The sequence below is a fragment of the Watersipora subatra genome, chromosome 3, assembly GCF_963576615.1.
Source record: "Watersipora subatra chromosome 3, tzWatSuba1.1, whole genome shotgun sequence".
Classification (NCBI taxonomy): Eukaryota; Metazoa; Bryozoa; class Gymnolaemata; order Cheilostomatida; family Watersiporidae; genus Watersipora; species Watersipora subatra.
The window spans coordinates 11645064-11672314 of record NC_088710.1 but is presented as its reverse complement, the minus strand read 5'-3'; the positions used below and the strand labels follow the sequence as shown (position 1 = coordinate 11672314).

The 27251-nt window shown below is 36.6% G+C and overlaps 1 protein-coding gene across 2 annotated transcripts in view; it reads right to left on the bottom strand.

Moving 5' to 3' along the window:
- The window catches only part of LOC137391911 (helicase ARIP4-like), a 63184-nt gene that overhangs the window by 12834 nt on the left and 23099 nt on the right, over positions 1–27251 (bottom strand). For both annotated transcript variants that reach the window (XM_068078468.1, XM_068078469.1), the window contains exons 6-18: positions 23666–23838; positions 20532–20648; positions 18880–19014; positions 18580–18666; positions 17860–18022; positions 15308–15422; positions 13896–14123; positions 12722–12899; positions 11916–12146; positions 11382–11604; positions 11047–11146; positions 4820–5025; positions 2557–2630 (exon numbers count right to left, since the gene is read on the bottom strand). In XM_068078468.1, the coding sequence (XP_067934569.1) occupies positions 2557–2630; positions 4820–5025; positions 11047–11146; positions 11382–11604; positions 11916–12146; positions 12722–12899; positions 13896–14123; positions 15308–15422; positions 17860–18022; positions 18580–18666; positions 18880–19014; positions 20532–20648; positions 23666–23838 (2030 nt within the window). The remainder of the gene's footprint in view (positions 1–2556; positions 2631–4819; positions 5026–11046; positions 11147–11381; positions 11605–11915; positions 12147–12721; positions 12900–13895; positions 14124–15307; positions 15423–17859; positions 18023–18579; positions 18667–18879; positions 19015–20531; positions 20649–23665; positions 23839–27251) is intronic.

The following is a 27251-nucleotide window of genomic DNA, read 5'->3' as shown; positions in this document are numbered from 1 at the left end:
AAATGGTGGAAGGTAAGAAATTAATCTCAAGCTAACGATGTAGAATACAATGAAATCTTGGGCAGTACCACGAGCACTGCATAATCTCCTGACCTCTCCTTAATGATGCAAACTATATACATAGCTCAAGAATTGTCTGAATGTAATGCACCTTAAGAGGTGCTGCCTTAGGTGGTCAAATAATTTACTCGCAGAAATCCCTGCAACTCTCAGGAATGTAAACAATACAATATCTGTGATTGCTCAAATGAAAAACTCTTGAGAGATTACTTACTCGTCAGAACGTCCTTGACCTAAAGAGGATTATATTGATATGCAACTAGACATGATCATATTATCTTATGCATACAGTCAGACCTCTACACACAATGATAATTCCTTTTGATCTGCGTCAAATTAACGCAATTATCAGAAGTTAAAGCAAATAACACTTTGTAATTCTTTCAGTTCATTACAAAGCCAAAACCTTTTCCATGGCAAATGCTGCGGGTAATGACAGGTTGCAAAAACATACATTATACAAAACGACGTCAAAATTAAAAAAAACAATTTACACATCAAAAAATAAACTTATGAAACAATAATCAATAAACATATTAATATCCTTACTTTACCTTTGAGTCTAGGTTTGGCAAATCATAAGTACGAAACCAAAGGTAGTGATAGCAACTGACTGTAACTGATTGCAACTTTAATTAACTCCGCTAATATACTTTAATTATTTTATCATATTTCAAATTTTATTTGTAATTCTGATCAACTTCTTTACATTTGAAATTTAAAAATCTTACAGCATTGTATGTTGAAAATAGGGTGAAACTAGGGTAAAACTTCAGAGCTAGGTTGACATATCAGTCAAAACTTCACATAAAAAATTGGTAAGCAGAGGTTTAACCAATTGGCACTACACGTGAGATCACCTGTTAACCTTATTAAATTCTAAGATGTTAACGAATATATACCAGCCAAGGAAACAATGAAAAAAATTATAAATGATATTATTTATGTCCCTTTAAACAATGACACAATTTGTGTCAAGTATTATTACTGAAAATTATGCATGAGAAGCCCAGCCCATTTCTGCAGGCTCTGATATTCAGCGATTTCACTTCATACAACAAGATCATGATTATCATGATTTGAAGCAAAACATAGACATTGATGTCAACGAAGGCAGATGTATGGGAGATGTATGATGTATTGCGAAATGTGAAAACAATTCTAGGATTCGCTTCGATAACCCAAATAGCGCCACTCTGGTGATATTCCCTAACGCCGAAGGCTGTCAATTTAGCTGACCAATCTGCAGATCATAAGACACACAGCTACCAGCTATTTTTGGTAGAAGGTATTGACTCCCTATTAGCTATTCTCCCCAGCCAAGACATATAATACGCAATCCTTGTAGTTTATCATATGACTAGTATTTGCTATAACTTGGCAAGGCAAGTGAGAGACTATTTAGCAACATCCACAGCAAAAACTAGCATCTATTTCTATCCAATCAACAAACAACAGTGTTTGTAACTAAAGTGCTAACTATATGTCTATGCTGGTATATATTTAGCCTACACACAGTCTTATTCCCTTCACAGGCTTTCTTTTAACATCACGTGAAATATTAAAGAGAACAAATGACTTTGTAAAAATTCGCAATTCTGTAGCAACACTCGACATAGTTATATGAACAGGTGTCAATGCAAAGCTTACAGATAAATTATTAGAAAACAAGCTAATTGTTGAATCACAACGGCGTGAGGTTACTCATTATGAAAGAAACATTTTAATCACTTCGAGATTTTATCATTTCCAAGTTGTAGAGCATCTGGATCTAAGGACCTGCTAGTGGTTGGTTAGCTTAGAGGTCGGCTAATTTACTGTATGGGTCAGACTGACCTGACACTCTAGAATATGTGTCTTAATGAACCAATAATCTAGTATAAGTGTTACAATGACCCAATATATGCTCAACTGATCCAATACTCTAGTACAGGGGTTCCCAACCTTTTTTATTCCATTCCCCCTTATGCCTTTTCATAAATTTGATTCCCCATGTACTTTTAACTCGTATGACTAAAAACAACCGATACAAATTATAACCCGTTTTAATGTACATATCTAAACATATAACAACATATTATTAATTTTTATACAGCACACATATAAGGCACAACAATACATGACCTTTGGCATGGCGGTGAATTGGTTTATGAGTGGGTTAACTTACTATCCAATCAGAATCTGGATGGTGTGTTCACATATATCTGGGTTCTGACTAGTAGCTCATTATTAGCAACTAGTGTTATAGATAAAACCAAAATGTTAAATGATGAAACCCAAACTCACCCGGCACTGCAGGACATAAATTAAAAAATTATCAAACCAGACACCCTCTATTCCCCCTTCTATATTCAAAATTCCCCTCTAGGGGAGAACTCCTCCCTGGTTGGGAACCCCTGCAGTCTAATATATCTGTGATAAGGACCAGATATGTGTCACACCGACCGATTATCTAGTGTATGTGTTACAATAACATTATTTATATGTCACACCGACCTGGTACTCCAGCAGTTGGTCATTCTCCTTTGATGAGAACTGGTTCTGTACCTGAATTTCATCAACCACCCGGTCTGTGAAAAGACAACGATGCCTTCGTAGACAGCAGAGGGAGACAGAAGTCTAATAGGCATGAGAGAGCTGTGTAATCATGCATGATATGACTAGTGTAGGCTGGTCATGATGGTCTATTGCAGTTATACAAGTTATTTTATTAATGTGTGTTGTATTTTATTATTATTATTGTTATTTATATTGAAAGATGATAGCGCATTAGAATCTAATAGTACCTGATATACATGTAGACATATTGTATTGACAGCGCCATGATCAACATTTTCCCATGAACAGCTGTTATTACTAACCACACACGAGTTGTCATGGAGTACAGTAACACTCAGTTTTATAAACACTCAAAAAATTTGTTTTATAGGTTTCAGTTTTCACAATGCTAAAAAAAATCCACATAAAAAGTCACTGAACATTTACATCAGTAGAACGTACAGACACCCGTGAGAAGTGTCAAAACCTGATGCTCATGTCACTATTCCGCTATGCACCATCTGAATAGTGACATGAGGACGAGCTTTTAAAGCTGTTCCTTGATATAACCCGGAAGTATAACATGTGACCTCAAGACCTTAAAGGTTGATTTGCAACAAAATTCACATTACAGTTATTTGGTATCATAAGATTCACCATGTCTTACTCTGTTGTGTTGTAGGTGCAAAATATATGGGAATGTGATTACAAGCTCTTAAAAGCTAAAAACGAACAGTTAATCGCAGCCACACGAGACCGCCGTAGTTTGGATTCGCGTTCCAAAATGGCTCAAATGGGATGTAGTTGTTACAGGATGGTTTCTGTTTACACTTTCATACATATTTCATCTATATTTGATACAGGGTCTCCGGTAAAACCCAAAGTGTTTGTCATAAACTAGTGCTACGATAAGTTTTATATTGAGCTTTTATTGCCCTTTCAATTCACGTGAGAACATCACGTGACAAGACGATAACCAAACTGTAATGACAACGTCAGATAAATAAAGAGATTCCAATCTACGGCGGCTTTCCGCTTTTGAGCTTTTAAAAGCTTGTAATCACATTTCCACGTATTTGGCACCTACAACACAACAGAGTAAAACATGGTGAATCTTTTGATATCAAATAACTGTAATGTGAATTTTGTTGCAAGTCAACCTTTAAGAACACACAATGCGATGGCCTGAACAACAGGCTATTAAATAGAACCTGATTCTATAAGACCTAATCGCTGATTTTTCAAGATTCTAAAGACAGGTTCAAACTACACATAAACCGCAAAAAGAAGACCTAAAAAAGTAGATCGTCTAACAAATAAATTTGCATCATTCCAAATATGATTATCGACAGTAGAAACAATAGAAACTTTCTAAAATTAGAGAAAATGATGGCTTCCACAGAGAAAGGTTTTGAATTTAAACTCAAAGACATTGTAATAACGTTAGACGTAAATTACCATACAAAAACGTACATCTTTGTATAGAAGCGAACAGTTTTGAATCATTGATTTTTACAAAACATCGGGTTTTTTATTGGTGGGAAAATCAATTAATAAGCAAAACAGAGTTTACTTTTAATATTTCATTGATGTTTTATAGAGGTTTATACTGTGTTGTAGCTCGAGTTAAGAAGGCTGTAACGAAGTTTTGAAAGTGCAGATACATTTTTAAAAAGCGTTTGCGACATCGCGATTAAATGGGTGCTATTTTGCTGTTGTCTATCTCTTTTACTACTATTAATTAAATACTCATCCTAAATGTCTAAAACTGTTTAATAAGCAATCTAAATATACTTATAGTGTGAATATATGAAGTTTGTAAATATTTGTAAATATATTATGCTCATTCACGACCGGTCATTAAATTTAATCGATTCTGAGCCATTGCAGATTCGCAGAAATGCAAAAATGGCACTCAACAGGTTAATATTAGTTTAAAACAAAATATTCAGGATAACTCTAGTTGCACCCTAGAATGTGAATGTCGTATTCATCTAAATTTGGCAGCCATGATTGATAATTATATTTAAATAATACTTAGCTTAAGGAAACCTGACATGTCATTGATGTTTCATTCATTTTCCTAGCATTAGCTAACAGCAAAATGGCTAAAGGGCTTATAATGCAGTCAGCTGCTGTCTCAGCCTATTAAACAAATATTTGATCAAAAATATGGTATATGATAAAAGGGAAATGCAACATCCTGCGTTGTTGGACTCACCTGACATGCCTTGCTTGTTGATTTGCCTATCATAGATCTTTCTTTCCATTGTATTATCAGTGACAAACCTGTAGATGAAACACGGCTTTGTTTGGCCATATCTGTAGACTCGGCAGACAGCTTGGCAGTCGTGACACGGATTCCAAGAGGCATCTAACATCACCACCCTATTCGCTCCTACCAGGTTGATGCCAAGACACCCAGCTCTAAGAATGAAAGGGGTATGACAATGCGTAGTGCTAAAGTGGGTGCTATTAAGTGATTTAATTGTATACGGTCAGTACACCCAGCCAGCTATATTATCTGCTCTTAATCACTATGTTTCCATGATGCGCAGTGCTTCGGAGTTGGGCCCTCTCCGAATCATGGAAACGGCGTCTTCGCACTGAAATCACTGCGCACTGATCAGTGCGAAGCCAGTGCAAATTCGCAGCAAGGAAACAGCTATTGCGCAGTGGCTGCGCATCGCTCTCTTGTTGTAGAGGCAGATTCATCGAGTGCCATAACCGCGTACGAAGGTTTTCTCGCGTATAATGTTCTTTTCTATTCTTCTGCTCTTCTTTCAATTAAATATGGTTTGCACTTATGAGGATGATGAAGTGATTACTTTTTTGGATTTTATTATTGATAACAACACTTTTCAAAAGATAGATGGCAAGTCCCAAAGTAATATTAAAATATTTGATATGCTGGCTGCAAAGGTGGCTGAGCGAGCTGCGGACGGTGAAGGGAAGTCGTGGAGTCCAAAGACAGGGACTCAGTGGCGTATTAAATGGAAATCATTGAAGTCGAAATATCTACGCTACAAGGCTGAAGCATCAAAGTCAGGTGAGTAAAAGTTGGTCAAACAAAGCACCAGATACTCTTTCCTATCACGTAAAATTAATTCTATTTTGCAGATAGTCGGTGATTGACTTACCTATTATGTATTACACGATGTATTATCATTATTTTTGTTAAAAATAATTGTTTTCTAATAGCAATAAAACATGTAATGTACAATAGTAACATTTTATCAATATGTTATTTTATCTTTGTGATATACCATACACAACTGCTCATACTCACGCTGATACATTTGTCATTTCCGTTATCCAGGAGCACCAGCACCCTCGTGGCGCTTTTACCTAAAGCTTCAGGAGGTTATGGGTCATAGACCCATAGCTAATGAGATCGACACGGAGGAGCAGGCAGAAAATACCCAAGGTTTGTGAAGCATGCTATTTACATACTATGTGATTGATCTTAAAAATAATTGAACAGAACTTGATTTCATGTAAAACCAGACCTGCTAGCTGCTGTTGAATTGTGTAAGGAAGGTGTTGCATTTGAGTGGGGTGGTCCTAACCTAGGGTATCTGGGTCGACAATACAAGACATATTAATAAAATTTTTATAAATTTATTTAAAAATATCTAATTTTAACAGATGTTGACTCTGATCAGGAGAGGTCCAGATCTGCTGTGTCAGCATGTTCATCTTCTTCGACCAACAGGAGAAAGAGGTCGAGAGATGATGAGGACATGCATGATTTGAAGAGGATCTTAACAGAGCAAAGACAAGACGACCTAAAGGCTGTTGCTGCCATTATCGAAAAAAGTTCAATGACAATGTTGAATGGAATTTCTACTATTATGCAACAGATAATGCAACAACCCTACACACCTTATGCCATGCCAAACCACCTCCAGGGCTCTGTCCCTTTTCCGCAACCTCCTAATGATACTTTCGCCAGCCCACCCCACACCATCAGTAATACATTTCCTCACACCACCCATTCGTCAAATAATGCATTCGCTTCAACCATACCACCCCACCGCCACAATATTCCCCCCCCATGCACCCCACACTGCAACCAATCCTGAAAGGCTACCTACCTCATTGGCCAGTAATGAATTGTTAGGGTACAATGTGCCCACGTTAGACTAGTACTTTGAACTACGTAAAGACTTCACATAAATATTGGAGACAGTTCATGTACGTTCAGTTGAAATTATTATTTACATTATTATTTTCTACTCTGTAAAGATTTTACATAAATATTGAATACAGTAACACAATTAGTTCAACTCACAAAATTAATGTAACAAATTCAAATGTGGTTTTACATGTGAAAGGGACGGAGTAATGGCTGGGTGTGAGCAAGGAACTCTTTGATAGTATCACGGATCTCAACTGCATCTCTAGTTTGCTCATGATTGAACACAGGTGGCGGCTGTTCACGTTCAGCTGGTTCATCTGCTAGTCTGTTAAGAAGGTGGCGGGGAATCACAACTTTTCTAGTTTCCAGCATGTTATGCAATATACAGCATGTAGTAATAAGCTTGGGCACCAACTTATACTTGACATCAATACACTTCCGCAGCATTCTCCAGCGTGCTTTGAGTCTTCCAAACGCAATCTCGACACACATGCGTGTTTTGCTGTGGTAAACATTAAACGACTCCTTTTCGGGTGACAAGTTGGCCCCTGTGAAACCTTTAATGATTTGTCTAGATATAGGGTATGCAGGGTCGCCAAGGATGTGGAGTGGAAGACTCTCTCCATGAACAATTTTATCCCGTTTTGGCATATTTTGCATCACTAATGTACTCAGCCTTGATCTTCTAAAAACGGCGGCATCGTGAGCACTGCCTGGGGTGTTGGCATAAACGTCTCTAAACAGATACTGAACATCAACCACCGCTTGCATGACAACACTTGGGTACATTTTCCTACATAGAAAATCAGCCATGCCATCAGCAGGTGGTATGATCTCAAAGTGTGTTCCATCGACAGCCCCTATGGCTTGTGGGTATTTGTAATTAGCTTCGATGATATCAGCAATCTCCCCTGCTTCTACATCTGAGTACCAGGTGATGAACTGATGTTTTTTTATTGACATTGCATGGCAGAAAGCATACAAGCATCGATGAACTGTAGTCTTACTGACCCCGCACACTGTTGCAACTTTGCTATATTCGCAGCATGAAGCCAGTTTGAAGATTGCTATGCACACCCTGTGAATAAGAGAATATTGCCACAATTAACCAAACAGTTTTACAAGACATATTGAAAAATGTACCATTATTCCTATATGGCATGTTTTCCGTATGCCACAATTCCTACATGACATAATAAATGAATGGCATTACCTCTTCTTCAGTGGAACAGGTTCCGTACACATCTTTCTTGAGGAGACATATCGTCACGTACTAGCTCACAAATCTCATCCACAATGGTTTCTGGCATTCTGAAATGCTGCAGCCACACACCTGGCCTTGACTTAGGCAAAACATTATCATACCAAGAGGGTGTCACCTGTGGGAGAGAGGAGACGATGAGTAGAAATGACAGAATAGTATGATGTGTTAACACTAATATTTTAGGATATTTATGTTTTAGCACTGTATTTTCAATTATTTTTTTTATAAATGTTATTTTTATATGTATTGTGAATATTGTTTGAAAAAATAAATGTCATAGCGAAATTAAAATAAAAGCAACTAACATACTACTAATGAATGACAACTAAACAGACTTACACACTGAACAGATTCCCATTCAACAGGTAACTTTCTTTTTCTATTTTGTCTTCTTGTCCTTCTAGAAGTGGCTTCTAACAGTATGGCGTCTTGTCGCGTATTACTTTGTAAAAATTGTGTTAAAATTAGTAATACATTGTGAAGGTGTATTGTAAATAAAAGTGTAATTACGAGAAAAGCATAAAAAAGACGTTTCTGGCGTTCGGTCTGCATGATTGCTGTGCGCAAGCGCGGCGCGTGGCGTTCCTATTTATACACTTTCTCTTCTCCGACTGTTTTGCTGGAAATCATAATCATCACTGCGCAGCATGGAAACGCCCGATCCCCACGACTTCGGAGAGCGCAACTCCGAAGCACTGCGCATCATGGAAACATAGTGAATGTAAACTGCTTACTAAAGTTAAGAGTGACAAAAGGCAGCTTTAGCTGTTTAGGAAAACATTTACATATTACACTATGACATAGACAAGCTAATAGCCTTAATTGCTAAAAAAGGGCTATAAAAAGTAGTAAAAAACAGCCCCTAACAACTGTGTTCATTCTTAGTGCATCTTAGCCATAGTAAACATTCAACTAGTTTCAGAAAATGGCCATGTCCTTATTGTGTTGAGTTCACATTAGGGATTACACAGCCTCCTCAGTTAATGTGTCACACTGACCTGATTATCTAATATATCTGTAGCAACAATCTGATGCTCTACTATACATGTCACACTAATTTAATAACTTAGTACTTGCGTCACACTGACCTGATAATTTAATATATGTGTCACACTGACCTGATAATTTAATACATGTGCCCCACTGACCTGACAACTTAGTACAAGTGACACATTGACTAGATACTTAAACCATAACTGTCACGAACAACTTTTATCGTATTTACTAGGTAAATCAGACACGCTGATTCCGATTTTGTACTCAAAATAAAGATTAGTCCACTAACCTTCAAAGTCATTTAGGCTTTTTTAAAGCGTTTCAATATCCGTTTCAAAAACAACACAATCGGCATTACAAGCTCCGCCCATAAATATGTGACGAAACCTAGCTTTTTCAGAAACGGAAGTTAGGCATGTTTAGTCCGATTTAGAATAATAGAGATGGGTGTCTTAAAACCCATTATTATCTAAATCCAGCCTGTAAAATAGTTTCAGTTTTTTATGAAAGGGATATAAACTATTTAAAATTGCTCGCAGCTTGTTACATGACGTTTAAATGGGCTGGACGCCGAGAAAAATGAGCTCCAAAAGCGCGGTTTTATCACGAGCTAGCGTTGTTATTGCGCTTTTTAAATATGCAATGCTAAATAGCTTATCTACCTTTCAGAAAAGACTGATATTATTTTTAAGGCTGAATTTAGATATTAATGGATTTTAAAACACCCATCTCTATTATTCTAAATCGGTCTAAACATCCCTACGTAACTTCTGTTCCTAAAAAGCTAGGTTACGTCAAGTATTTATGGGCGGAGCTTATTATGCCGATCGTGTTGTTTTCGAGACCGATATTAAAACGCTATAAAAAGTTCTTCATTACTCTGAAAGTTAGTGGCCTAATCTTTATTTTGATTACAAAATCGGAATCAGCATGTTTGATTTACCTAGTAAATATGATAAAAGTTGTTCGTGGCAGTTATGGTTTAAATATGTGTTACTCTCTGACCTGATACCCTAGTAAATGTGTCACACTAACTTTGTACTCGAGCGTGGTGCAGACAACCAGCCCGTAAAACATTCTTTACAAGTGTATTCTATTCGTCATTTGTAATTAGCCATTAAGTAACGACTTGATATTTCGCAAAGACCTTTTCTCAATGATGGTTAGGCAGATGTCGTTTAACTGGTTATTTAACTTTTACCATGGTAACTTGATAAAATTGCAGGACCCTATTTATTTGGATTCTAACAGTTAACTCTTTCGCTACCACATTAAATTCTGACCGAATGATTATTCTGACCAAATCCAAACGGATTTTCGAAAAATCAATATACCGCTAGTATTTATGCAATATCTCAATAATCAATACAGATATCGTTTTACTGTAAATTGCATCTTACTCAGAAAACAAATTTCTCTACATGTATAAAACAGTTTAGTGAGTCACACTCTCGCAATATTTCTGACGCTTTCTTCGCGTTGATTGATTGCGGTGTGTGTTTTATTGCCATGACGATAACGATCTGGTTTTCCCGTTTTGAAAAATAATTAGAAATGGAATTACTAAGCCAAAAGATATTCTATTGGTTGCATATGTTTGGCAGCAAAGTTGTTTCATTAGAGACACAACTTGATTAGTCTACCCAATGTGTGAGCTTCGTAATGAAAAAAAAGTGAAACCCTAGCGATAAGCCGATACATCGGCTTACGGTCTGTACTTACATGTATATTACCGCGAAAGCCGATAAATCGGCTTACGGTAGCGGAAGAGTTAAACACTGGCTTGAAAATTCCACTACAATGTTTGCATAAGGTGCTTTGTAGCTACAAATTTCGCTATTGAATAAACAAACCGAATTGAGTGTAAATATATACTTTGTTTTAAGGATATGTTAAATTAAATGCCATCTATTTTAATTCTTCATCGCAACAATTTTACCAAAGCAAACACAATTCGTTGTACTCAGGAACACATACAAGATACGAGCATAAGGGAAATGGAAGGTTAGACAGAGTGAAGACAACTTAGATACAAACGGCTACTCACTTGGTAGAGAGGAGGAAGAGATGAGTATGCAAGTTGTCTGCGCTGTTGAACTGTTTTATCAGCTTCTCCCTGTCTGATGCATTTGTAGCTCCATCCAACCCTGTAATATAGAACAGTGAAAATCTTTTACATTGAAAAAATATCCTGATAAGAGATAATGAAATGTGAAAGATAGCGAATATCGATGCAATATTTAGCAGATCAGGAATGCTAAAAGGGACTATAGCCTGTGTTTCGCTGAAGATAAAACTGAATCTTTTGCGGTTTACATATAATTTACAAGAGTGTGATTACAACTCATCTAGTAACCAAACAGTCCCGTGACATTTACTTACTGAAATATGAATAATTCTTAGTCCAAGTTTCGTTAAGTCCAGGAATGGGCACCGACATTTTAGAGAGATACTCCTCCAACAGGTTCAGAGTCATTAAGCTTTGGCTAAAGACCAGCAATTTTTCATTCAGTTGTAGAGTTTCCTCAATAATTTGGAAGAGGAGCACAAATTTGCCACTGTTTTCTATCACACCGGGAAGATAACTCTCAAATGCTGGCTTCACCTTTGCAAAACAACATGCAGATACAAATGAAGAAAATAAATTGAAACGAGATGGGTGAGACTATACATAGCAGTGACATTTCCTTCAAACATAATAAATTGGCGAAGAAACAGCCAAAACAACTGAATTTTCTCCGCAGTAATGCCAGGTATGATCAAGGAACGATTTAATTGGTGAATCAGTCTTTGATCTTTAGGTCTTTCAATGAGTTTAGCCTTAGTGCTGAGCCTGACTAACCAAATATGAGCACGCGAAGTTCTGGTTACACTCTTCTCTACATTAGCTAAGGGTAAACAACACTGACCACCTACCCAGTCATATGTGATCTCAGCAGTTTTCTCCGCAAAGAGTGTAGAGAGGGGACTGTCCGCCGTGCCAACCTTGAGCGAGAGGGCACTTTCACTAGAGGATTTTTTCATTCGCTTGGTGCCCTTGTTATTGGTCAGAGCAAGGCTGCCATTGGTCAGTCCAACTTCAAAGTCAAGATCTTGGTCTGTGTGTTTGTCCACATAGTTACTCATCACATCTGGGTGGTTCCAGATCTGCGAGAGAAACCTGGGTGCAGAAACTACTCAGAGGAGAGATCATGCTATTTCAAACAACAATGGTTCTGAATGTATAACAATTCATATAACAGCGACTGCAGGCACTAGAAACTAGCATTTCTATCCCTATTCCTATCGCTAATGAAAAATGTTTGATGTTTTTGCAATGAACCACTTGAAATGACATTTTTTGCCGTGCTACCCACATGAATTAATTAAAAAATTCTTTACTATAATAAGAGCCATGTCTGTCCGAAGCCACATTAAGAGCATGTGGAAAAAAGATTGCCCACACAGGAGTTGAACTTGGATATTTGTCTTTGCAACCAGAGACTCTAACATCTGTGCCACTCAATCTCCTAGCTGCATCAAGAAATAATTGGGGAGATACTTACATAGTACGCCTGATGATCACAGCGTACAGTGCTGTCAGTGTATTAGCACTTTTAACTATTGAAACCCACGAGTCGTATAGACTAGTTAAACTAGCTAGAGTCGATTCGAGTGAAGTCATGCAATGGCAATAGCTGTTCACCTAAAATATTTCACCGATGTCTTTAAAATAGGCCCACCTTGCAAGCTACAGCGAATGCCTTGAGAGGATTGGTACCCCCTATACATGACTCGCCTTCTAAACTGAGGTTCTCCATGAACATATTATAGAGGGTCCGCTGCGCTTGAGACATTCTCACCATGATCACCCACTCAGCTTTAGGAGGTAGATTTGCCATGAGCACATTGTGGTTTCTCCTGCAACCAACCAAAGTTAATATAAGCATCAGCCACTCAATACAAACACAATTTGTGGATAGAATCGCAATAGTAGCACTAATAACCACGGACTTTAATGCAGCCAGTGCTGCCCAAGCAGTAACGATAACTAAACAGTATAATCGGCTGAAAAGTTGAATGACACTCTTACACCGATTGGTATGAAAATACAACTAGGCTTACTCAAACCTACAGTAAAAATACATGTGGATTAAATAGTTTATAATTTCAAGCTGATTAGTTACGTTATAGAAATGTAAAGAAAGACTAATAAAATAATATAATTACACACAAATAAGCGACCTACGACCATCTTTTCTATACAAAAAACATACCATTACGCTTTGAAAACAACAACTTACTACTTTAAACTTTGATTGGTGATCACATGAATTGGTGATCGCATGAAGATAGAAAATTTTTTTATAAATCCTATCAGAAAGTATCAGTATTTTTCTATCATTTGCAATTATCTTTTGTTTGAAGTGATGTGGCTGCCAGGATGTCTCAAAATTAAAATCAACAAAACTTGATCGTGGTCAAAACGCCCAGTAGGAAACACGTGTGACAAAATGATGTCACTAGTTGCGCTGCTGCCTGTCTCTCTCTCTCTCTCGGTATTGATATCGGCTTTTGTATGAAGTAGCAGCGTTACGTGTCTCTATTCTGTCGGTCTCTTTGCCAAAGTACGACTATAAACATCACAATCATACTTCCTCTTGAACCTGAGCATTACATAAAAGGGTCTCATTTAAAATATTATATTTCATGACTGCATAGACCTATAAAACAAAAATTACATGAAATTGAAGCCTGATCACTCAGCTTTGTATTTCTATTTTCATTTGTGTCACTTCGAAGGTGTAAGTTCACCTTTAAGTTACAACTTCTCTCCGTGACGTTCCTTGGAAAGAGACAACTGAACAATGTACAATCACACCTGCTTACATTCAAAGAGCTGTGCAGAACCCTTACCTCTGCACGAAACCTTCGAGCAGGTTGTGCAGCACGTGTGCTCTGTATCTCATCAACTTCACATCCTGAGGTGTGCTGTCGGCGCACTGGCCATTGCTGATCGGTCTCTCAAACATGTTGCTGAATTCGACTTTGGTTCCCAAAAAGTTAGGTCGCACAAAGTCAACCATACACCAGTATTCTGTGAGATTGTTCTGCAGAGGGTAGCCTGTGAGCACCACCCGACGCCTACAAGTCACCGAAACAAACACAGGTGATTTTTAAAGCGGTGTTTTTGAGATGAGTCCAAGCACAGCAGACAAGATTTTAAGGTTCGGTTTAAATAATTTCAGGATGCTATTTTCCAGTGTTTGAATACAGATGGCAGCCTATGTCCAGCATTAAAGAATATGATCATTATATATATATATACATGTATATATATATATATATATATATATATATATATATATATATATATATATATATATATATATATTACTTTATTGGCAATAACTTAATTTCAAATAAAAATGCTTTTCAAATTATGCCAATCAACAATAGTTGAACAACAAAAAATTATAATTAATAATATTAATTTTAATTAATTATAACTATCCACTTGCAGTCAAGTTGCGATAGAACACAGTCAAGGTCTATATACTGATTTCTATGCACTTTCTAGGATCTTGCATGGTTTACAGGTCCATTACGGCAATACTGGAGAACTTTAATACATAAACAATCTTATAGGCCAGATACATGTGAAAGTTTTCTCGAAAGGTTACAAATATAACCGCCTTACAAAGTCCTCATCTTTATATGATCATTGTTAGCGTTGTCAAGGAAACCTAAACGAATGTGTAACCTTAACAGACACTTAGTGGAAAGATTTCAATACAAAAATTATCTTGTGTATTGATTATTATAAACCATAACGATTGGTTAATGTATAACATTTGCACCCTTTGCAGAAGAATTAAAAGTAATTAAACTTGCTGCATGATTTTACCCAATCCCATAATCATTGTGTGTTCTTGTGTGACACAGCTTGCAGCTTACAAGGCCTTATCTTTTAAGGCTTAGAAGACAAGAAAGGGACGTTAATGCAGATCAAAAGGTAAGATTAACTATTTTAATTTCCAGTGGCTGATAGAAAACCAGCTATTCGATTACTACTCTAAATATAGGACATTTCTTAATAGAATATCCAAATCGCGAGGTTCAATAAGTAAAATCAATACAGGTTAAATTGAGTAACGTTTGTAAATCTACCCACAATCCTACTCCATGATGTAGGTTGCTGATCACAATGCTGTTAATTAGATCCATGTGTAATTATAATTATTAAAACATTAACGTTAAAACAGTTAGCTTTGCCACTGCTTGATTGTAACTTCAATGTTACAGGAGGTAAACAGAACAGCACATACTTGGTGTTGATCTGTTTGAGCGTCTTTGATATCCCTGCATGACTGTTCTTAATCCGATGCCCCTCATCACATATAACAAGGTCTGGACCAGGATCCAGGAGTGCTTGCTGCATATCTGTAGAGATAATATAATAAAAAATGGGCACACGGGCATCAAGAATAACAACAACATTGATATTGATCACAACATAATGATAATTCCAATGCTAATGTTTTCGAAAAAGCAGCACATTTATGTAGTTCTAGATTAGGACCACTAAATCTCTAACTGAATATAGCAACATTTTAGCATTGAATCATTCAGAGATGAAGGTACGATGTAGAAACTGTTTATCGTCTTCATTTTCTACCGGCTTTTGTTTAAAAATACACAGTACATTGTCATGGAGTGGGATATACAAAGGCATTCATACTGTCTTATGACGCTCTAATGAAAAAAGAAATTATAGCATGCAAAGTCAGTTTTTAGAGTAGAGTGCTTGGTTTTTGTAGAGAAACGTGACCATTAATTAGGGCCACCAACTAGAGATCATGTCATCGGTTATATAAGCATCCTTTAACCTTGCTTCCGTAGAGGCATTTTTAGTAATAAATCATTCAGAGATGAAGATTAGTAGCCACCGTTTACTGATCTCATTGTCTACTTGCTTTTGTTTATAAATATGGAGTAAATTGTTTTTGTGTGGGATACATGAGGGCATTCATACTGCCTTACGGGGCTTTAATGAGAAAAGAAATTATAGCATGTGATATGCTTTCTTATCTTGAAATATATGAGCTGTTCCGTTAACAGATGAATTTAATGCCTGTGCTTGTAGCTGTTCGGAAATATCTGACAAATTCCGTTATAAAATACGTTCTGATGAACTTTACAAACTTGTAAATTTGACTCGGGTAAGGAACTGACTGCTGTTTGTTTTGAGGCCTATTTTAACACCGCCTGTCTAATGCTGATCCAAACCAATACCCTGACAAGCATCTGGTTAGAACATTTAGTAAACAGATAGTGAGTTTCCAGATTGTCTCCTCGTGTTTGACTGGTTCTTATTACATACAGAAATGTTTTTTAAAAAGTCTAAAGTCCTACAGTTTAACAAGGTATGTGCAAATGCATCGGAAGCTTAACGTAGTGTACAAAGCAATGTGGCAAACGAAAATGGATATTTAAATGATTGAAAAAAAGACAACTTTCACTTAACTCAAGAATTTTTTTAATAGTATAAGATTAATCAGCTGGTACTTCTGACATACATAAATTACTTTACGGAAGCAAAAGATGAAAATTGTCGTAATATGATTGAACTAACATACGCGTACGACATAAAAATCCACCAAGTATTTGATTTTCCACCAAAACTTATGCCCAACCTACGGCATTCAGTTTCTCAATGCACGCAGTTTCTTAAGTGAGAATGAAAGTGAAAAGGTTGGTGGTCATTAGAACAAAACAAACATAAAAATATTAAATAATACAGATGCTAAGTTAGTTCAAACTGAAGGAAGAGTAAGTTGAGCTGTACTTCTCTATCATAAGCTTTTAATCAACGAATCATTGAGCCTACACTTGAGTGGACGTGTCTCTGAGGTAGAGATTGGAAACATTGTACTGTTCGCATAAAATTCAGTTTACTACATAGCGTAATGTGATAAATTTGTTGTAATGCTGATTGCAGCTATATGTAGCATTTATTAAGAAGTTATTATAGGTTATTGAACAGTGGAATGAAGCGAATTAAACAAAGTACCACGTATTCTCATAAAAACATATGCTCCAACATACGATGGTCTTAACATATGAAGGAGGTCCTGAAACGAATTGACTCTGTACATAGAGGTTTGACGGTATAAAACATTAAAATGGCTATTTTGGCACTCCAATGATTGAATGAAGGGGAAATATTTTCATGCACCCGGTCAGTTCACTGAAAGATGTTGCAAAGTTAACAGGCAGCTACCTGTCAGCCTTGGTTGACAGTGCATAACAAGTTCAGTGAACACTTGTCACTGAGGTTCACCCGTTCACGCAGAAGCAAAAGAACAGCATTTGGCTATTGAAGTCACGGCAGCTTATATAAATTATAGTCATCTTCAAAACCTCTCACTTCACTAAGACAGTCACATCTCTAAACGAAATAGTGAACATCTTCGCTAGCCAAAACATAAACTGTTATTAGTTACATATTGTCTTATTCATATTGTATTAGTAATTGGACTATTTATTCCTATAGCCTATATATCTTACCAATTTTACACACTGCACTATAGCTGGTATCTTATGGTAATTGATCATACACAGCTGACAACAACCACAAATAGTTTTGCAACATACTTGTTTTTTTAATGTATTTTTCATTGCTTGCTTCTGCCTTAAAATTAGCCGCTTTCAATACACAGTCTAGTAAACATCCAATACTGGTTTAGTAAATTGCAAAAGAGAACAGAAACATCACATATCCCCATAAAATAGATGCTTCGTTTATTTCAGTTTAAGGGACAGTCTATGGTAGCAAATTATTGGCTCAAGATTTTAAGTAGACGCAACTAGCACCTACCTAATTGTAACCCTGAGTTTTTTTCCTCCAAATCGATATCGATGAGTTCAGGAGCTGCATTCGCCTTTCTCTTCTTAGGCCTTGTTTTACGAGAGGCGAGAAGTCTGAACATTTCATAGCCCATGAGCAGCACACCACCCTCTCGAGTCCAACTCCCTATTACCTGCATAAACAAAAACATGCATGTTCTAGAACAACGAACAAAAATATATGAAGTACTGACAGGAATAGCATTGCGATTCTGCCACATGCGTGGGACACAATCTAACATATGTGATACTGGATGGCACCTTAATAAAAACAGGACCACCCACATGGCACGTTGGCCTTTAGTAACTAAAAATGAGTACAAGACAGAAGAAAACTCTCCCCACCAACTTGAAAAACTGATGAGATTATGTTAAATGCATTTATCGAAATTCTCTGATAACAGGATACAGGAAGACCGAATCTGTCATGGATATAATCAAATGTTTTGTGTATTCCACGCCTTGGAGGCCAATAAACATTTTGTCCCAGAGATAATCTGCAGAGTGACTGTAGATACTGCCATCGCACTGTTCTTCGCTATGAGCCCAAAAAAGCATAGAAAACGGCCCAAAATGGAGTGGCTGTAAAAGCCCAAAAGAGACAAAACCGAGTGTCTGTAAAACTGATGTAGGCAAAAAAGACTAACAAAAACAGAGATTAGTTCCAACTCACAATACAACTTTGACCCACCTTAGCTCTAGAACCAACAGTCTTGTGTGTGTCATTAATAATGAGAAGTTTGAAGGTCCTTGGAGTTATTTCCTCTTTGGATATGCCCTTAAAAATATGTAAATGCACAGAATTTGTCCTAAAAATTCCCAACATGTGGAATTCAAACAAAAAATTAATGAGCCCACTATTAATTAACGTTCTCTAGAAGTATTCGAGTACTTCGACAGAAAAGGGTCTGACTAAAAATTATATTACAGCAATTGATTCTCAACCGAACATGATTCGTGCATATAAGAAGTGGGAAGAAAAAAACTCTACCTGTGGAAGATTGTCAACATCAGGCAGCCACATGTCAAACTCGTTTATCCAGTTCTGAAGAGTATTGATGGGAACAATGATGAGGACTCTCCTAGCATCAGTGCATCGCATGAACACATCCGTGAATGAGACAACCTAAACAAATACTTTTCACTTTTTCAACTGCACCGGAGGGACCAAAAGACCACAATATATATTTGTTTGCAACTGATGCTGCAGCTACCAAAGAATATTAGAGATGAAAATAAAAATATTGCTTACGCGTCTGAAAGCTTGAAAGACCATTTGGTGACAAAAATCAAAATATGAATTATTCTTAGGCAACACATTACCAATTTTTACATGTATTTATTCGCTGACATCATGAAGTTTACTGAATCTTATCCATATCAGTGCGTGTTCAAGTTGCCAAATACTACTCAAAAATTGTTTTTGTTAACATTTTGTTAAAGTTCATGCAACAATAAATCTATGAAACATAAAGTTTCACTGCTTCCATAGTGTGATCAGTGCTTTCTAGTAGCTGGAAGCCGGAGTCACAAACACTTCCAAAAATGCTATTTAGGGCGCTTTGAGATTCCTAACTAGATCTATCGTGAAATGAGATATGCAATACGTATTTACCTAGTCTGACACACATCCCTAAACTTGGAGTTATCTTCTACATGTCGATATGTGATATTTGGTTGTGACAGAAATTGTTGACCCGCAAACTAATCCAAAAACCTTGTTAGAATTAACTAAACATATTCTGAGACTAACATTTGGTTATCGAGGACTAAAAACATTAAAATATTTATAAAGTTCGCTGATTTACTGATGAATTTGTCTACTGTTAACTCTTTCACTACGGAATCTGTCGCTCAATCTGACAAAATAAAATTGTGCCGGAAATATTTTGTCGATCTACACTCGGTATTTATGCTGTAAATGCTAGAATTTCTGTCATATATATTTAATCTAAAGTTCTTTGTCATCAGCACAAAATTCTGCTCACGAATCAATATATTTGACATACAAATACCAAGTTTAATATTTTTTTAGTTTAATGAAACCGTCTGCAAAAGAAAATTCAGACCACGTTCTCTAATATAAAATATAATTATAAATATTTGAGGACCAATGTTGAAGAAGTTCACTGGTAGAAACACGTTGAGGTAATTGTTTGCAATTTTTCTTTTCACCCATTCTAAACCAAAAGTAAAAAGAATTTGCTGTGCTGTGAATACTACGAAAAAATACTGTGAAAGAATACTATGCTGCGAATTCTGAGTGAAATGAAAACTAAATAGTTCGCTTTTTGGCAAAATAGTGACCCGATATCTTTAACTTATTGTGGCAAACATTTGGGTAAATATGTTACCTCGGTGATCAATGTTTTGAATAGTTATTAGAACAAACTCCTACAAAGACTTTCCATAGCGAAATAGTTAATTGATCCTACTGGACTCTCCTATCATGTACCATCTACCGCCAACATGGCCAAAACTGTCATATTTCTCCTAAAATTATAAGGTATCTGCAATGGGAATTTCGATGTCTAACTTAAACCCAATTGTGTATTTCCTCTATATTGGGAATCAGAAATCACTTTTGGTGCCGCCACAATAAGGCGACACCAAAAAGTGTCGCCCTACTCTCCATCTGCTCACCTGACACGTTTTGCCAAGGCCCATGCTATGGGCCAAAATACAACCAAACCCCGAGCTGTGTCTGAACCTCTGCAGAGATTCAACTAGATTGTCATAAAGAAACCTGATGCCTCCGATCTAAAACAGCATAGCAAGTGTCAACAAGTGCTCTAAGGTATGGCCAGTGACATCTAACTAGTCTAGTATTAGCGTCAGCTCTCAAGCATACACATGGCCTAATCTTATTGCAAGACTGTATAAGCACTCGCAGCCATAAACAACAATCTATTGCACCGAACTCAACAACAGTTTTGTAGCAGCAGTGAATAACCCTTACTGGTGGCACCACAAACCACTGATGGTAGAGCAATGTCAACGTTGATAGATTAAAACTAATTAGTACAGGTCAGTACACTGACCTTCTGCTGCTGCAAGTGTCCATTGATCATCGAATAGACTGGCTTTCAATGCTGTTGGTAATGGCATACCTACCACTCGACAATAAAGCCTCGACATGAAGTTAATATGTAATCTGTTTTGATGTCAAAAAACCATCATAGCCTAAACCAAACATTTTTAAAAAACTATACTGTAATTTGTTTATTATTCCGGTAGCAAAGACAGCATCAAAGATAGGCTACTTGCCGTAATTATATACTGCAACTAGCTGTGCTACCCGTCGTTAACCGGGTAATAAAAAGGTCTTTGGTCAGAAAATTAATTTGTATTTAACATATATAACAACATTTACCATTCTAACTTTCAAACGACAGATCATGAGAAAAGTGTTATTGGTAATTGAAGTAAATTAAGAGAGAAAATAAAACAACTGTTAAGATTTTCCAACTTTGTCAAACAACTTTTGAGCCTCATATCACGAGGAAAAGGTTTCGCGCAGGTCAAATACTTAAAAAAGCGACTATGAAAGGGTTTAGATGTAAATGTGAAATAATTAGCAAGTAATAGCTAAATTAAAACGGTTTTGCTACAATAACAATAAAAAGATGATTCGGTAATGATACAATTAATACAAACTGTGAAAACAAAATAAAAATCCTGAATATGTAGAATTAATAATAACAATTATTGCATAGAAGTGTGTGTGTGTGTATAAAAAAGGTTACTGTTCCACCAGCAGCCATCGATCAAAACTCTGAATACGACGATACTGCTACCTCGCGATACTGGTACAAATGCAAAAATGAGATATCGTACTGTTTTTGTCTGAGATAATGTCAAGGCTTTTCCCACAGAGCGAATATAATTGTAATCGTGAGAAGAATTAGCCTTGACCCCGGATATAGTAATAGAACCTTACAAAAAATAAATAAAATAATCAGCGTGCCCTATAGCTATATCTATAGCCGGAATGACAGACATACTTTGAGAAATATGTATAAATAAATTAACAGTATCAGAGTAAACTGAAGGCGAATAACTAAATTATATGTAAAAACTAAATGATCGATGAAAAAGTTTTCATTGTTGCTTTAGAAACATACGAATCGAAATGAAGGCTATGTAATGTGTAGGTTTTATGGTAAAGTCATTGATAGAGATACACAGTGTAACTCACTCTATCTTACACTGGATAGTTTAAATCAACTTAATTTTCATCAGTTTAAATCAACTAATTACAAAACTTCAATGTTTTGGAGAATTGTGAACATTGTATGTTGAAAATTACTTTGTATGTTGGAAATTATTCAAAATCTGTGACTAATATTTACACAAACTTTACGTAACACGTTGGAAAATTCATATGAAGAAATTATTATATGTTAGGATTACACTGTACGACATTCAGATAGGAGTCACCTACACACGGAAATCATCAAATAAACAAGTACTCAGATATGAGCAGTAAACTTATGAACTCCCTGAATAAGTTAGCAATAGCACAAGTAGTTTGCATTAGACCTAATGATCGCCCAGGATGTGAATATAGACTTCCCAAAAAAACATACCTATAATCCTTAACAATAACTGAACATTAAAATCAAATAGCTGTGAACTTTAAAAAACCAGATTTCGATAGTAAAACTGCCGAGACAACTATAGCAAAAAACCTGCCACATCAAACATGTAGCCAACGCTACAGATGAATCTAGCCAACAACACTACTTCTATCACACCTGCTGTTATTTAATTTTGAAAACCCTTTATTCAAGTGTGCAATGAAAATCTTATAACCTTCACACAGTAATGTGACGCCGTAATGTGAATAAGTATAACCTTCACACTGCTTCATATTCTGATCCATGTTAAAATCAATTTTAAATTTGCCTCCCTCTGTTTGCCCTCTATTTGATGATATGTTCAGGTACTGATAACGCCATATTTTTACAACTACCAATACAACACCGCATATAGGACTAAAAGAAAGCACATTTTCTGTTTTTATATTTGTAGCGCTGCCAAAATGGGAGAATCTGCATGCACTGTCTTCGTAACAAAACTTAAAAGTAATCTTAAGCTTTTCTGAATTATTGTGATAGCTGTAATAATAATATAATATATATTTTAGTGATAGACTGTTGCATGCAAGAGGTGCAAAATTCTTAGAATGCACTGAAAGAGTGTACAATAAAAACAACGTGTAATAATAAAGCACTCATAATGATATTCTTATAACATGTTTTCATGACAAATATTAACTGAGTCATAAAGCTCCTCTGATACGTGAGAGTGACCCAGCAAAAATGTTTTATTTTCACCTAGCATTGAGTTTGTTTTTAGTTAATGGAGCAAATAACTGGTTATATGGCTATAATGCCAATGATTCAGGATTATCATTGGCCAGCATAACTGATCATGCCAAATTATAAATGTGTTCATGAGAAAGTAACTCCTAATTAAAATTATGTTCTCTGGCCCATAGTTGGCGAAAGTGTGCGAACTTAGCTGTTTTAAAGGCTTATTTAAAATAAAAATATGCCCTTCATTCTGTAAGGAGTCTCCTTCATTTATTAAAACTTTCTAGTAGTGTTTTAAATGTCAAATTGAATGTTCAGGTTCAAAAGTTCCTAATAGTTACCTAATAAGGCTGTTAAGTGATCATGAATGAAACAAAAATACACTGAGGGAACTAATATATAGAAAATAACATGGTAACAGAAGTGACAACCAATGGAAGGTGAGTAAACGTTACAAACCTGGTGAGCCTTCACGACTCGAGCCAGTTGTGGAGATAGAAAAAGGTCAGGGTCATCATTAGGGTGGGCAACGTTGACAAGGACTCTACCCTTGCTGTCTCTCTTGTTCTTGCTGTCATCCACATGAATACCACTGTTTTCTGGATCCGTGTTATCTTCTTCTTCCTCTACATCTTCAATAAAAATCAGTAGAAACAAGTGACTTTAACGATCATTAGCTACTAATCTCTAGGGGTGGTCACAAAGTCACCAAAGCAGCTGAGTTGTCAAATAAAACATCGGTTCAAATAGAGCTCCAGCAACAGAAGACAACACATGAAACTGTTCGCCATCAAATATAGGCTCAGAGTGGTACAACCGCACCTCAAATTTGATTAGTTACGATTTCATTAGTGAATAAAGCTTTCACTTTGATTATTGATTATCCTTGTTTTGTTAACTAGATGAGAATAGCTTTGGATTCGACTTGAAGAGACAAATAAATCATTGCAAACTTCAGTCGCATCTCATGAAATATGAGATTCTCAGAAATATTGGTTTAGTTATGTCTGAATAAATGGTAGAACATGCCCATTAAAGCATGGAAATATATTGAATGTCTTCATAGATCTTCATGCACAGTAGCTGGATATTACTTCAGCAACAAACTTACTGTAAGTTACTAATAAAACTGCTGGCGCTCTACTAGTAAGTTTAACTTCTTGAATCCGATTTTGTTATGGCAATCAGGTTTGACCAGCTGATTTTGTTAAAAGCGCTTCTGTGTTGTCATCGCAACACGCTAATCTTCAGCGTAGCTCATGTCTATCAATGCCTAGCGGTAAGCCCAGGGGTGCCCGACGTGTGTTTCATTTTCAATCAGAAAATGTTTGAGAGGTGTGTTCACAGAAACCAGACAGAGTTTTGAACCAAAATATCTTTATCGGCCTCTCAGAAAGCATTAAGCATATGTGTGTGTGAAGTCTGGATGAAATCAGCAGAAAATGTAGACACACATAGCGTTGATGTGGACTAACAGACAGACACGGGATTTATTAATATAGCTTGTTATGTGTTAAAAAGCTTTCAAATTCCTTCCACCTACTGTATAGAGAGAGGTACACACGATAAAATGTAAAACAAATTCTTGTCTGGATAGGCTTATGCATATCTATGACTCGGAGTTATTTCTGCGAGTCGCTTTTAGCGATCAGAGATCGAAACAGTAATTATATTGTCGATAAACAGCAAAATTCGTCGCTTAAGAAATTTTGCTACATCTACAACTTTTGCTGCTGCGTCGTCACATATGAGCTTATTCGTAGTCAACAACCATCCCTGACTCGGTTACCACGTACCATGGTGTACCCCAATCAAGGCAAAATCTACCATATTTTCACTAAAATTGTGAGCGATTCGAATCTGAACGTTTTACGAATATCCAAAAGTGCATCATTTATGCACAAAGAATCAAAGAGAGAGGTATCCATTTCATGCGAACATACCAACAGAAAAAACTCAGTTCGTAATTCATCACTCGCTATGTAAACTAATACTGTATATTGTCTCGAACAGTCAGCAGCAAAAATGGGTAATTGGCAGCACCTGAATGCAACGCTACACGAGGGAGGCAAATCCTATAGAATTTTAGCCTATATAATATCGTTGCTACTGGCTACGGATGTGTGAGTTAGAGTCACAGATCATTACTACATATTTACGCTTATCTAGCTGGTTAGCACTTTATCGTCTGAAGTACAACATCAACCATAAACAGTTAGTAGGAAATGAGACACCATTCATAGCCATATGACTATTACAAAACATGCCTACTCCCCAGTCAAATTTATACTCTTAACAAAACAATAATCAAGCTGATAGTAATCGGGAGAGAAGGAAGTAGCTGAAGGGTAAATCTCTTTCATTGTAACAAACCGCCTGCCGATTCTATATTGATTATTGAACAGCCATGGGCATGCTAAATACTGCCTTCATTTAACCATTTTAATAGTAAAACAATACAAATGAACTAACATTATTGGATAAATATTTAACTTTTAACTCAATGTTTAAACATATGAGTATATACATGTAAAATTCATCTTTGAAATTGATGACCCCTGCTTCAGGTGTTCATACTCTCTAGTGATAATTCGCTAAGCGCCAGCTATAGGATGTGTCAACGAATCCTTTCTATTCAGTATAACATGCCAGCCAGATACACTTTACCTAATCTTAAGTAAACACACAGTGATAGTCTCTACACCTACAAATAGCTCTGAGGTGAATCACCTTCAAGTGCACCTAAATCTTAATCGGTTTATGATTCACTGTGCCACTGATTGGTAGCCAAGTGTTGCTCTCTTAACCACGCTGAGCCAGCTCAGTAGCAGCTCTGCATAAGCCTGGTTCCCTTATACGCCGCAAGCACCGGCGACAGCACCGCAGGGCTATAAGTACCGCCCGCCCGTAGCTGCAGGCGTTCAAAGCCAGAGTTCAGAGCTGTTTAACTTTCATGAAGAGTCGCAGGCAAAACCACCCCAAAATGCAATGTACAGATGAAGGTCAGAACAGAGACCGCATGGCTAGTAGTACTATTATGAAATCACTAGCAACGCACTTTTATGTGAACATTAGAATAGCATTGCAAGCATTTTGCTGCGCGAGATTACCGCCGGGGTCTCGCCCTCAATATGGGAACTAGGCTTTAAGACCGAGATTTTCTTTGCCAGACAACAGAAGACTTTAGATTTAAATGACTTTAAATTGGAAATCCAAAGGAAGGTGAAGTAAGTGAGAGCGACAGTGAGACTTAAACTGGTAACAGCAGCAAAGAAGCTAATAATGCTAAATAAATTTATTCAAATGTTTTTATTTAAGTTTTTACATTTACTATAAAAGCTGCTACCCTGACAGCATAGTTTGACATGAAAGATTTTTAGGTGTAATAACTATACATACATTTATTCTAAAACGTGAATGGGCAGTCATTTGGTGCAGTTATTAGAGTGTTGATCTTTCAAGCATAATGTCGTGAGTTCAAATCCTATACGAAACGATATTTTAACCCAGTAGCTAACCATGGCTTCGGACGGACAGACAGAGCTCTTGTTACAGTACAGATAGTTTTTGTATACTTATCGTAAACGTTTGATAGATTACGACTAGTTATTTTATAAATTCGCAGATTTGTAGCACTGTTTAATGACCCAACGCCATTAACTAAACAAGTGCAGCCAATACACTTCTGTTGACAATAAGAACAAGTTAAAGGAGACAAAAAGGAGGCTCATGACCTGAACGCTCTAACCAAATGATTTTCAGGGTCTTGGTTTGCATCAGCATTAGACAGACAGTGATTGACCACAGAGAAAACAGCTGCCCACTCTTTTCCTAAATTTGATATTAACTATAATAAGAGATGTCTGAAGTCACAGCAAAAAGCATTAGGAAAAAATTGCCTCACAAAGAAATCAAATTTATCTATTCAGATTCATAGCCAAGCTTGCTACGGCTGTACCACTCAACCAGGTTTCCACAACAAAGAATAATTATACACATAGTTATTACACCTGATGATCTCTCACGGTGCACATGATTGCCAGTG